This window comes from Apaloderma vittatum, unplaced genomic scaffold, assembly GCF_000703405.1.
Source record: "Apaloderma vittatum isolate BGI_N311 unplaced genomic scaffold, ASM70340v1 scaffold38996, whole genome shotgun sequence".
Classification (NCBI taxonomy): Eukaryota; Metazoa; Chordata; class Aves; order Trogoniformes; family Trogonidae; genus Apaloderma; species Apaloderma vittatum.
Window position 1 is genome coordinate 10,354 of NW_009724112.1, and position 13,626 is coordinate 23,979.

General features: G+C 45.2%; 1 protein-coding gene across 1 annotated transcript; it reads right to left on the reverse strand.

Moving 5' to 3' along the window:
- Positions 1 to 495: 495 nt before the first annotated feature.
- On the reverse strand, positions 496 to 13,600 carry DNAJB11 (DnaJ (Hsp40) homolog, subfamily B, member 11; the record flags this gene model as incomplete). The annotated part of the gene is made up of 9 exons (XM_009872355.1): positions 496 to 895; positions 5,706 to 5,865; positions 6,266 to 6,377; positions 6,934 to 6,991; positions 7,623 to 7,705; positions 8,249 to 8,391; positions 9,916 to 10,048; positions 11,130 to 11,227; positions 13,433 to 13,600. Coding segments are annotated over 9 exons (1,020 nt in total), but the record flags the coding sequence as incomplete, so codon positions are not given.
- Positions 13,601 to 13,626: the final 26 nt, after the last annotated feature.

Below are 13,626 nucleotides of genomic sequence, written 5' to 3' on the forward strand. Positions count from 1 at the left end.
AGGCAGTTTTTGCCATTCCAACTGAAACATCTTTATTTCTGTGCTTCACCCATCCTCACAGAGGACAGAATGCAGGAGGTAAGTGAACGTTTCCAGACAAGCCGTTGGTTACATTTAGGGACAAGGAAGAACCAAGGCCATGAGGAGCCATTCCCATTATTTTCCAGAATACCACTGTCTTTGCTAAGCTGTTACAACTTCAAATTTGAAACGAACTTTTGGAGCAAGAGGACTACTTGGTAGTTAAGAGAGCCCACAGGAGCCTTAAAAGACTCTTTCCTCTGCTTTTGCAATCACATGTGGGACCTGACAATAGCCTGTAAAGGGCCTCCTGCCATCCACTCCCAACAGCACCTGTACTCCTGCCTCAGAAACAACACCACACTCTAGAATCAGAGGGAAAGGGGAGGAAGGACTGGTATTAATAAAAACAAAACACAAACTCAGAAGAGACTGACACAAAGGACAAAAAGCAGGAGAAGCTATGAAAATACGTTGAGATGGTCAAGGAAAGTCACATCAAAATATATTTAAAAACCAGAAATTCCAATCTGTGTGGAGTTGAAAACTACTTTCCCCAATTTCTTGTCCTGCTCAAGGAGTCTCTTTGTTGTTCCAGGACGTGGAACATGATAGACAGCACCAGTTATGTCCTGAAAAAGCTAGTATGCCCTCCAACTCGTCTGAGCACTTCCACCATTTACAAAGAAAATATTATGTAATACCTCAGTTGCCCCACCCTCCCTCTTTTCCATTCTACAGTGAGCAGGAGAAAAGACTGCAAACACATCTGACTTTGCATTTTCAGTTAAGTCCAATTTTTCCACATGTCAATATCCCTGCAATCCATTGTACACCTTCTGCACCGATCCTTGTTTCAACAGCTGTTTGAGACCTGAAAGAGAAAGGGAAGGGTTACTGCACAGCACAAACAGGCGGAGAACTCTGAATTTTCACATCCGGCTGTAGGACCCACCAGCCTTTCAAGGCTGAGCCCTCACAATCAAATAATGTGAACACTGGTACTATTAAAAGTATCATTAAAAAAAACCTAAAAAATTCCCCCAAATCCAGAGGTACAACAAGTTTTCTCCTGCAGGCTGGGGACTGACTTGTTGGAGAGCAGCACGGGGGAAAGGGACCTGGGGATCCTGGTGGGCAGCAGGATGACCATGAGCCAGCAATGTGCCCTCGTGGCCAAGAAGGCCAATGGCATCCTGGGCTGTATTAGAAGGGGAGTAGCCAGTAGGTCGAGAGAGGTTCTCCTGCCCCTCTACTCTGCCCTGGTGAGGCCACATCTGGAATATTGTGTCCGGTTTTGGGCCCCTCAGCTCAAGAGAGACAGGGAACCGCTGGAGAGAGTCCAGCGCAGCCACAGGGATGATGAAAGGAGTGGAACATCTCCCTGATGAGGAAAGGCTGAAGGAGCTGGGTCTCTTAGGCTTGAAGGAGGCTCATTAATATTTATAAATATGTAAAAGGGGAGTGTCAGGAGGATGGTGCCAGGCTCTTTCCAGGGATGTCCAGTGACAGGACAAGGGGCAACGGGTAAAAGCTGGAGCATAGGAGGTTCTACAAAAACATTAGGAAAAAGTTTTTCACTGTGAAGGTGACAGAGCACTGGAACAGGCTGCCCAGAGTTTCCTTCTTTGGAGACATTCAAAATCTGCCTGGACACATTTTGGTGTGACCTACTGTAGGTGATCCTGCTTTGGCAGGGGGGCTGGACTAGATCTTTTGAGGTCCCTTCCAGCCCCTGACATTCTGTGATTCCTAAAAGGAACAACAGGACCAAGGTCAGTGATGCTGTACCAGTGCTTTCATATGCTTTTGGGGCAACATGAGCTCAGTAAATCCAGAGTCTCCTCTGCTACAAACTCAAAGCCCAGAGCACTACCTCAGGGTCCTCACAGCTCTGCAAGGAATAAAGCTGACTCCAAGAGCTGCTTTGCTATTGAAGAGTTTTGTCATCTTAAGCAAAACTGCAACAACAAATTGCTTTCAGAATATTTCCAAGGTCTAATTCATCAAGCTCATCTTCCCAGGCTCCCCTTATAGCCTAAGATAAATGTGCTAGCAGCAAGCGCAGGAGGGCTACGTTGGAGTCCTGGACCTGTCAGCTATAGAAATCCATGTGAGTAATTAGAAAAGAGAGGTTTTTCAGACTGGTGTGCGGTGCCTGGGCCCACTACTGTCCACTAGAAGTAGTCTCCAAAGACAAGTAAGAGAAGTAAACTCTTCTTATCTGTGGGCTTAAGTATCCTACTGAAGGCCTGAAAATCTTAAGTTTTTTTGAAACCCACTGTTCCACAAAGTAGCCTAGATGACTTCACAGACACCATCTTCCCCACCCTGGAAAGCCCATTCATAAAACATTTCAAAGACCTGACTGCTCTGAGGTCCTGTCAGTATCAAATTCTTATCAGAGCAGGATAAGTCAGCCCTTAAAACCCTAACAGCTTATCTGCTGGGGTCAGCAAGTTCAGGGAGACTGACAGCTCTTCGCTGCTACTTAAAGGGCAAGTCTGCACAGAACAGAGGAAGGAGACTGCCAAGAGTGGATGTGTCACACTTTTTCCAGAATAATGAGAGGGGATTCCCTCTTTAAAGCAAGCCTGGTCACACGCTGCCAGACTGCCTTGGCCACGGGGCCCCTCTGGGCATGGTAGCATCTCTGCTCTGATCGGCACCAGAAACCGCTGAGCCTCAGGAGGGGCTGTCAGGACCCAAAACACAGAGGAAAGTTCCCCACAACATGGGTAGTTTTCAAATAATGATTAAAAAAAAGTTAAACTGCTATAATTTTGTTGTTGGACATCCCCCAAAGAGCATTGGTCTTGCAACAAAGCACACAAGTAGCTGGCTTGCACCTCAACACAACAGAAGTCGTGCCATGCCTCAAGATCAGCTTGCTCTGCTGCTCCACTGAAGCCGGAGTTGTGGTGTCATATGGTATACATTTGTACAACAGGTCAGAAAATACCACCGTAGTTGTTACCTTTAAGCGAGGTACGTAGGCACAGAGAGAGAAGATGGTAATTAAATCAACTAGTTTACAGAAAAAAACCACCTCGACTTTTCAGGCATGCAAGTCCTTCTTCAGCAAATCCATCTGAAACTTTATGTCTTCCTGCAAACTTTGTCCTGCTTGTGTACCCTTGAATCATTCTGGCTACAAATACTACTGTTCTTTAAGACCAGTGATCTGATACATAAGGGTCATGGTAGTTCTGCTACAACATAGGAAAACTGGAAGTAGTAACTGGAACAGAGACATCTCTCTTCCAGGCAAGAACTATTCATGTTTCTTGTCTGCTGGCCAGAGAATCCTGAACTCTTTCCTACATTCAGAAGCATCCTTAACAGCAGGGCAAAGTGAGCCACTACACAGGGGCTGGTGATCACTAAGGATGGGTCATTCTCCAGGGCAGTGCATGGCAAGTTCACTTCCCCTCCACAGCCAAAGGAGGCTCAAAGCCACTTCCTGGCTGACGGGTAAGAGTGTGTGCATTTCTTCAAAAGGAAGGATGTAATCAGAGAAAGGTGTGCTCCCATAGCCCTGAAAAAAGTGGGATTAGCACCATTCAAATATCCCATTTCCTCCTAGCTAGCTCTAGGCAGCTGCCTGCTGGTCCAAAGGATACTCTCATTAGTGCATAGGATATTTCAATACATATCTCATATTCAGCGAGGAATTCCAGCCAGGTGTCCTGACTTTTTGGTGCTACTGCACCTCAGGCATTTTTTCCTAGAGCCAACTTTAAGATTTTTCTGACACCACTACCAAGTGACAAGTTATAATACAACCTGGGCACTTTGCTCCCTACTGTTGCTCTCCAAGTCCTCCAGAGTTAAAGCATGAGATCCAAAGCTCCAAATAAACAAGTGTTGGTAGAGATGAATGACAGACACATCAAAAAGTCACCTCTGATCAAGAGACAATAAATTCCCTGATGTCACAATAGAAAGAAAGCAAGTGAATTATTTCTCTGACTCTAAAGCTTACACTGACTGGAGTGGTGTTCTCAGAGTCAGAGTATCTTCTGACTGCACGTATGGTTATGAGGTAAGAAATTAGGACCACCTCCAAAAATAAGAAACAAAGGAATGTTTTGAATTCTTAAGCCTATAGTTTTCCTTTGAACATTTATAGTGAACTGCTGCCACACAACATGAACAGACTTATTCCCTCATAAAACTCCTTAAATCACGGGATGTTTGGAGCCATTCTAGCACATAGAAATGCATCTGACTGCCTACCCAGTCACCTTCCCCTGGAAAAAGTGGAATTGCTTTAGGACGGAAAACAATACTCAAAGGCCCCGTGCCTGAATACACTCATGCCAGAGCCAACACCCCTCTGTTACTGGGATACCCATAAAGGCGTGTGAGCAATTTTGACAAACACGGAGGCTTCTGTCACTGCTCTTTCCCCAGTCTCTTCACAAACTGCCAAGAGCAACAGCTGGATAAAAACCCTCACATCTGTGAAGTGAATGGAAGTGAATGCCACCTTACAAAGCTTCAAACAAGGGGAACAGAGCCTGGAATGAGACTTCACACCAATGTGGTCCCCATGCTCTGCAGCCCTCACTGGGAGCAACACACGCGCAACACGCAGGAAAGCAAAGGGACCAACACACAAAGCAGGTTCACTCAAAGTACAAACCTCACGGCCCAAAAAGCCACAGAACATCAGTCAACCCCAGAGCTGCAGCTACCGACTGCATAGCTAGCATAGTGTCACCAAGGCAGCAGGAGTGCCATAGGGCTAAGAAAAGCTCACCCAGGGCTTGGCTTCCCTCTACAAGCTTGGGGAGCCCAGAAAAGCTGCACGTTTGCCTCATTCCACCAGGACAGCTGCCAGAATCCACTAAGTCGACCTTCAGAAGAAGGAAGTACGATTGCCCTGACCAGCAGGAAATTCTTGCGATGGGGATTTTCTGAAGAGCTGCACTGGTACATACCAGGAACTTCTTTGCCCTGTAGCAGAAGATCCGGCCCTTGATGTCTACTCTGCTGCCTTGTACAGAGCAGTAGAACCTACTGCAGAGGCTGCTGAAGCAAAGAGGAATTTACAGGAAGGAGTATAGTGTTTACCGTCCTACATGGTTCACAAAGTTTCCATCTGAACACTTAAGCTGTGAAGCAGATCTCTCCTACGAAACGTCTGCACTGCACCCTTATGCCCTATACAGCCAAAATGCACTTAAAGTAGAAGAGACAGTCCTTCTCCTGACACTGCATGACATGCTTTGCTACTGACAGTAGAGGGATGTTCAGTAGTCCTGCCTCCAAGAAAGTAGAAGCAGAGGCTGGAAAGCTGCTTGCAATCCCATTCCAGCAGACCAAGTAAAGGTGCAGTCACAGATTCATCAGAAACTCTCAAATAAGTCTTTCAGTTCAGAGAGATGACCGGCTACAAAAAAACACACCTGCAAACTTGCCAAGTCCTACATCCCTGCAGTGGCACATCCCAGCCTAATCCGGTCCCCTACAACTGCAGCAGCCAAGCTCACTTGTTTCAAAAGGAAATGGAAGTTGATCACAGGGCACTGGCCAACTGTGTCATGTTGTACAAGGGGCACAGGGAAAGGAGAGCCCTCCCTGACCATTACAGGCCACTGCTTCAGTTGTGCCAACTTTTTCAGCTTTGGCGAGCGGTCTGTGAAGCCTGCTGCCACGACAGAGCTTTAAACACGCACCTTCCCGCTGCTCATTTGTCAGTTGCTCTTTGGGGAACTCCACATCAAATGTTATGATTAGTGAGCCTTTGATGTTATTATTATCAAAGTTTGGAAGACCTTCTCCTTTCTTCCACAGCTTGGCCCCAGGTTTTGTAATTTTATCCCGAGCAATGTGAACCTAGAGACAAAAGAAATTTCAGAATATTACTAGTGCTCTGTTGAGCATACCCAAATACTCCAACACTCTTTCTAACCCACTGAAAAGCTTCAATTGATATTGACTCCTTGCCAAAGTCAGTGATATTCAAGCAGTCCAGGCAGTGTTATTGCCAGAACTAACACTGCCCAAGACACCACGTGCAGCAACTGCTGTGACGGCCTGGAACCAAGACCCACACTGAGCACCCCTCATATCTCCCCTCTTTTGGCTTCACAGGAATTGGTCTGCAAGGCTCTAGCAGAGGGGATAGCGTACTCAGCCTGCAGCTGCACAGACCCCAAGCAAGTTAACCCTCAGCACGGGAGGACCACTATCAAATTTCATTTACGCACAGCAAGAAAGCAAACTGTTGCCTTACCTTGTGTCCATCCAAGTGGGTGATATCCATTTCAAAGCCCGTAAGTGCCTCGACCAGCGAGATTGTCACATTTGTATACAAGTCATCTCCTCTTCTTTCAAACACTGGGTGCCTGCAGAAATAAGACACATGGCAATCTTTCTCACTCTCCATGGGAGAAACAGGTCCTTTCAGCTTCCTGCCCTCTATTTTTGAGTTTGGAGAATTCACAAACCAGAGAGGAAGTAAAGAATGAATGTTTAGCTTCATTTTGCTGTATTAATAACCTTTCTATTTCTAGTGCAGTAAGTGGTGAGGTGTGTCAAGAACTTGTGATTCATGCAACAATTTTCTTAATAGTGCATTTCATTACAATAGGGAGACAGTATGTTTATGGAAAAAGGAGATATTTCATGTGACTCACACAGGAGCTACTAATGCATGACAGAATTCAAGCCAAGCAAAATATAAGCAGAATTATCACAGCATCTGAATAGTGGTGAATCCAGTCACCCTAGCATTGTCAGGGTTGAAAACCCTGCACAGCCCTGAGTACCAGATCCCTGGGTGCACCAGCTCCAAATGGCAAGCTACATGCTAGCCAAGCAGGAAACACAAGTCAGAAATTTACTTGCAAGCTTGCTTTATAGTAACCCAGAAAGAGCGGTCTAACTAGGCCAGTTACTCACTTAAGAACTTTTATCCGGAAGCGCAGATCACCTGGCTCCCCATCCACGTGGGGCTCACCTGTGAAAAAGAAAAAAAAAACAAAAACCAAAACACTGTTTAAAAGGAGTTACTCAATAATACCTGAAGAAACAAGCAGCATATCAAACACAACAGAGCTCACATGTCAAAGAAAAAAAGAACTAGCTGATCTTTCCATAACTAAACCCCCACTTGCACACATGTATTACTAAAGAGCCCAGGACTTTGGGTATTGCCCCAATGAGCTCATACCTCTCTGCTGTTCTGAAAGACTTGCCTGCATGCTAGTGATGTCCTTTACTTGTTGGACTCCATTATCTTGGGCAGAGGGGATACCCTCACTTACTCAAGCCTGGAACAGACGCTCTTACTCAAAAGTTATCTGAAATATCAGCTTTACAGTTTGTTTGTTTGGGTTTTTTTGTGTATTTTTTTCTTCCATGTGTGCCCCCAGTATTAGCAAAGGGAGTGGAATTCAGAGCACTATCCAGACTTAGCAAAGGCTATGCTCTTGTATTTCAGCAGCACGTGGAGTACATGGCACAATCACATGTGCTGACCGGTTACCCAAAGCAGGGCCCGGACATTTTCACTGCCATGAAGACCAGCCTTGTATCATGGGAAAGAAGCAAGTCAAAACTGAGCTGCAGGGCAGTTCCCATACACTTACCTTCCCCAATGAAGGGATACTCCATGCCATCCCTCACGCCTGGCTCGATCTCCACTTCCAGTGTTCGCTCCTCATTTACAAGCCTGCAAAAGAAAAGAGCAAGCAAGCACTAAGTGGGACCACCCACTTATGTTACTGGGGTACTGAGAACACCCCCAGCAAGCTAACACATTCTTTGTCCTTGCTCATATGTAAAACTGGAGGGGAAGTGCTGTTTATCTTGTGTGCTGATAGCCATCTACTAGAGAAGGCAAAGCTAAACTGCTAAATGCACAGTGAGCATCTGGCTGCACGACTACATCACAGTACCCCATGTCCAACTGCTCCCAGTTAAAATCTGCAGGCTTCCCCGACTTCGTTTATTCAGACTTAGCTGTGGAAATTGCACTGTTCTACAACTGATTGCTCAAGGGACAAAAGGCAGAAAGAGCAAACTGGGGAGCTCTACACCTAACAAAGCTGGTCATCTCTACTGTAAGGAAAAAGATTGTCTCCTTGGAAATAAGAAACCTCTGTTAAGTTTTTCCAGATTCCCCAGGTCTCACTGGTAGTACAGGCACTTTCCTCCATCTAGTGGTAGGTTTTGAATAAACATCCCTATAGCAGTAAAGAACATTAAAACTCACTTGACATTTGGACATTCATCACAAACAACTTCTTGTGTCATCTGGAAACGTCCAGGACCCAGCTGGGTGGTCCTCATTTCTTGCCGGCAATTGCATTTCCGTTTGCCAGGTGCTTGTCTTGCCACTGGCTTGTTTCTGACAACCTGCATGGAAGAGGAAGAGGCTGATAACAGCACACAGGCCAGAGCTCCTGGGTTCCAGATTTCTCAAACAGCCAGAACATAATTCATTTTTGTGTCCTGCCTCCACAGTAGCTCCAAATGGCCTCAGTAAAACAATCTGACAACAGTTTTCATTTTGTATCTCCTGCTGATCAAACATTAAATACTAGAAAACCACTGATACTGCTATTACCATCTCCTTTCTTTTTTCTGTCCACCTTTCAAAATAGGAAAGGTAACACTAAGATGAAACTCAGGTTATGATAGATTTCTTCTCCCACACAGTGGACAAAATGATGTGGAGTTCCCCATTTACCCACAAAGTTGCAACACAAACTCAATCAACACAAATTCTAACATCCAGAAAAGCAGGAACTGTCAGCACGAGAAATGCAGTTTGCTTAAAAAAATAAAGATCAAAAGGCCACCATATATTTGCCAAGTATGTAATATACAGAAACTTGTAGTGACGTATTTGACCATATAAAGAGACCATGAGAAATCCCCATCATGGTTTCACAAGAATTGCAAAATGACTGTGAGACTTATGAATGATCCCTCATATATCACTAAATTCTAGAGGGAGACCACCTACACCCTCTCCAACCAGGCTACTGCTATAAAAAGCTACAGCTAGCCACTGATAGCCAATAATAAGCTATCGTCACATGAAGCACCCCTTTACAGGGAAATTGCCAGGTGGCAAAGATGAATAAATATATTGCTTCTTCAGTCAACTACTAGCAAAGAGGATCGCAACATACTCTACTGTCACTGTCAGTGTCTTGGGTCAGGCTGAGGTGGAGTCAATCTTCCCACAGCAGCTCTCTCAGTGCTGGTTGGTTTTGTTTTTCTCCTTGGAGTGGTAGCTAGAAGGGTGTTGATAGCACCCCAGTGTTTTGGCTACTGCTGAGCAGTGCTCACACAGCACCAAGGCTGTGGTTTTGTTTTTTTTTCCCAACGTTCCCCCAACAGTAGATTGGGAGTGGGCAACATCTTGGGAGGGGATACAGCCGGACCAGCTGACCCAAACTGACCAAAGGGGTATTTCATACCATATGACGTCGTCAGCTCAGACATAAAAGGGAGAAGGAGGAGGGAAGGGGGGGGCATTTGCTGTTTTGTGTTTGTCCTCCGGAGCAACCGCTACGCTTCCTGGAGCTCTGCTTCCTGCAAAAGCGGCCGGACATCGCCCGCTGATGGGAAATCTTTGTTTTGCTTTGCTTCCGCGTGCAGCATTTGCCATAGCTTTATTAAACTGCTTTTTTATCTTAACCCACGGGCGTCTTTTTACACCTTCTCTCTCCCCTGTCCATCTAAAAGGGGAGTGATAGAGCTGCTTTGGTGAGCTCCTGGCCTCTGGCCAGGGACAAACCACCACAGCCAGATATTGAGAAAGTGAACGTCTCAGTTCTTTGGGAGATGTCACTCTGAGCAGTGGCCTGGCCAGGCACCTCAAACCTGAGAACACACTGAAGAGACCGACAGACAAGCAGTCAAACTCACTTCTACAAAGTTTCCTGAATACACCTCCTCCAGTGTAACTTCCAGGTCCACAATGATGTCGCTTCCTCGGGGAATGTTCCTGTCTTGTTGGCGAGGGTTACCTCCAAACATGAATCCAAAGTCCCCAAAGAAGCTGGAGTAAAGCACATCAGTTAGTTCAGGAAGGAGTTCTGATCAGATGAGGCTTTGATGAAGGGAGCAGTAACGTGCCGCTTGGTAAATAATTCTGGCCCCTCAGAGAATACAGTCCTCACAGTACGAAAACACCATAGTAAATCTAAATACCTCTTTTTGTTCCTCCAGGGCACAAGCTAAGGCCTTCAAACAAAGCAGTCACTTTAGAAGAGTTTTCTGTACTAAAGAAAAGTTTTGGAGCCAGAGTTGAATGCCAACACGTCAAAATCTGCCCACTGCCTAAGGGAAGTCCTCTCTGTACTGCACTGCTGCTCAGCTACCACAAGCACAAGGTGCAAACTCTGAGTAGCACTTCATCTCTGGCACTGCAAAGCCAATGCTAGCAGGTTGGTTTCCAGTAGTTTGAGGACAATGGGGATGAAAAAAAAATATTTCCTACCAACTCTGCCTATTTTTACTCAAAACAGATAGTGTGAGTTCTCATCCAAAAGGACCATGTGAGATGAGCAACTTCAGGAACTGCTTTAGTAAGTTTGTGCCTAGCAGAACCAAAGGTGCCTTAAACAGAAGATCAGAATCTGTCTAAGCAACATGCAAGTGCCTTCAAATTTTAACAATTCAAAGCCTATGGTTGCTCTGAAATGTAGTGTAAGCCACCACAGCATTATTTTGCAAAAGAAAAAGTGACTCCCAAAGCACACGCATGTTCTGTGACAACAGGTTAAACATCAATCGTGTACCAGATAACACAAGAAAGTTCTTACACATTTAATGTACGGTAGCACATTATGAGTCACTCACAGCTTGCCAAATGAGCAAGAGCTGCCCATGTGAAAAGACTCCACTGGTTGTTAGTGCTCCTGAAGCAAGGATTCATGCAAGACAGACAACTGAAAACTGCAACAGGATATTCACTGTAAAGGTATTTCTTCAAATTCTCAACTGTCACTTCAGATCAGCACCTCCAGATTGGGTAAAAGACCCTTAACATAGAATTTGCCTATGTCAAACGCGTGCAAGAGCATCACAAAATTAGAACACTGACTGTGGAATAGCCTGAAGTGGGAAAGTCTCCTTACTGTGAGAAGATGTCTCCATGGGAGCTCTGGTGCCCATCCTTCAGCCCCTCCTCACCATACGCATCGTACTGCTTCCTCTTCTCCTCATCTGACAGCACCTGGCAAAGGGTTGCAAGCAGACAGAGACATTCATCCACAACCAAGCTGAGTTATTTACAGGGCTAGAACTCACTTGCAGCACTGGACTAGGAAAATTAAATGTTTGTCAGTTAAACCCATAAAAAAAAGTATGGTTAGTTTATTAAAACAGCACAAGCAATACAGAAAACAATATTGAGTTTACCTTAAGGATTTAAAAAAAAAAAAAAAAAAAAATCAGAACAAGTAATTCAAGTCAGTTCATACAAAGCAGGACACACTGGGAAAAAAATAAATTAACTAAATCATATATCGCCCCTGTTTCTCAGTTTGCTCTTCAGGCACACAGAATGTGTATTCCTCCAGCTATGATTTTGTAACAATTAGCAGTGATGGCAAGTTTGCCTACCAAGTTGTACCTGCCAAATAAAGTAACTCTGTACCCGTTTGAATGCTGGCCCTAAATCCTAAGGACAACAAAAGTACTGAGGCAAAATAACACATCCCAACACACATTACTTTCAAGACTGTAAAATTTAAATTTAATTTGTAAGTATTGGTGTTTGCTCCTTCCTCCCCCAGATATCCAGAAGTTTTCAGTCACATTTAGTATTCCTTCCCCTTCCTCCCCTGTTGCTCACATTTGGGAAGGTTAAAATTGCCAAGTTAGCCTTCAGAAGGCTACAGAGGAGGGGAAACAGGTGGAGAAGCAACTAAACCAGTTGAGAAGCTGGCTAAATTATGAAAACCAACCTGAATTTGCACCCAGTGATAACGCTAGCAATAAGATAAAAATACAACAGTGACTTTTCTAGCTTCATCTAATAGGCAAGAGTGCAGTTCTCCCTTCGTCATTTCATATTTTGAATTAAAACACTTATTTCCTAGAGCTGCAATAAGCTTTCATGTCAGAAAAAAATTCTTCCCATACAGTACTGACAATGCCACAACCAGTAAGAACAGAATTAAGAACAGGAATATTTGTCTTTCTGTTGATTTTTCTTCTTTCTGCAGGCTATTCCAAGAACACAATTTCAAGTACTGTGAAGGGAGTTCTTGTTTGTTACATCAGGTTGCCTTGAAAGCAAAGCAACTATGGTGGATAAGCTAAGAAAAAATCCAGGCAAACTCCATCCGCAAAGCATCCTGAATCTAATTACTATATGCAGAGGAGTCTCAGTTTCCTCACATGGAATCAGTCTCCTTCCTACCTGAAACAACTGTGTTCAGACCACACAGCTGCAGGGTGGAAGTTTTTTAGGCTTTTAAAGCAAAGGACACCAAGCAATTTCATTAACCTACTTTCCCCACAACTTTGTGGAAGATTTTGCTATAGATAGTCAGCTAGCCAAACCCTGAGCAGGGATACTATTAACAGAGGCTACTGCTTTAAGGCAAAAAGCATCCTGGGTTAGATTAGAAGAGAAACATAATTCTAGCTGCCTTTTGCCCAAAACAATCGAGTCAACCCACTGTATCTCATGGCTAGTTTAGCAGAAGGATTTGCAAGCTTAAACAGGGAGACAAAGTCCTTGCAGCACATCAAAATGTTATTTTTTCCAAACCTATTTTAGAAACCATGTATGTCAATACTGGATTTCAATATTCTGATGCATCTCTCTCCAGCACGAAGCATGTGAATGAAGACTTTGAAGGGAGGTTTCCCAGTTTAATCTTCACCAGCAGCCAGCAAGAGCATGTTGCATTTGTCTTGTCCATTAGCACTAGAACTCCACATTTTATGTCAAACAAGGACACTGCTATGCTTCAATAATACCCTGGTTAGGGGGAGGCAGACTCGGTCACTGCTCATAAAAGTTAATATTTAGCTATTCCTTCCACTACATCCTCTGCCGATTTGACTTCATAACCATTTTCTCCCCCAAGTTTTTAATGGAGCATCTACCTTTGTTTTTTATTCAGTAGAATGTCTGAAACTCGATATAGCGATACCCAGAGAACGGACCGCACTTGCGCCTTACGGAAGGGCCTTGACGTTTACCAGAAGCTATCCTTCCTCATTCCCTCGATGGCTACAGGATGAGGCCTCACGGGACCACTCGCTGGTCAGCCTCAGCCTCACGCTCCCAGCACGTTTCACCGGGAACCCGTCCACCCTTCGGAGCCTGGGAAGGGCTGGGAGGTCTGGCGGTTCCCCGAGTTCCTCACAACAAGGTGCAGAGCTTCACCCCTCTCCTTCCCCAGCCCCTCCGCCCGGCCCTCACCTCGTAGGCAGCGCCCAGGTCCTGGAACTTCTCCTGCGCCCGGGGGTCGTCGGGGTTCCTGTCGGGATGGAGCTGCAGCGCCAGTTTCCGGTAGGCCTTCTTGATGTCTTTGATGGAGGCGCCGCGGGACACCCCCAGGATCTTGTAAAAGTCCCTCCTGCGGGCGGGGGAAAGAGAGGGGGAAAGGGAGCGTC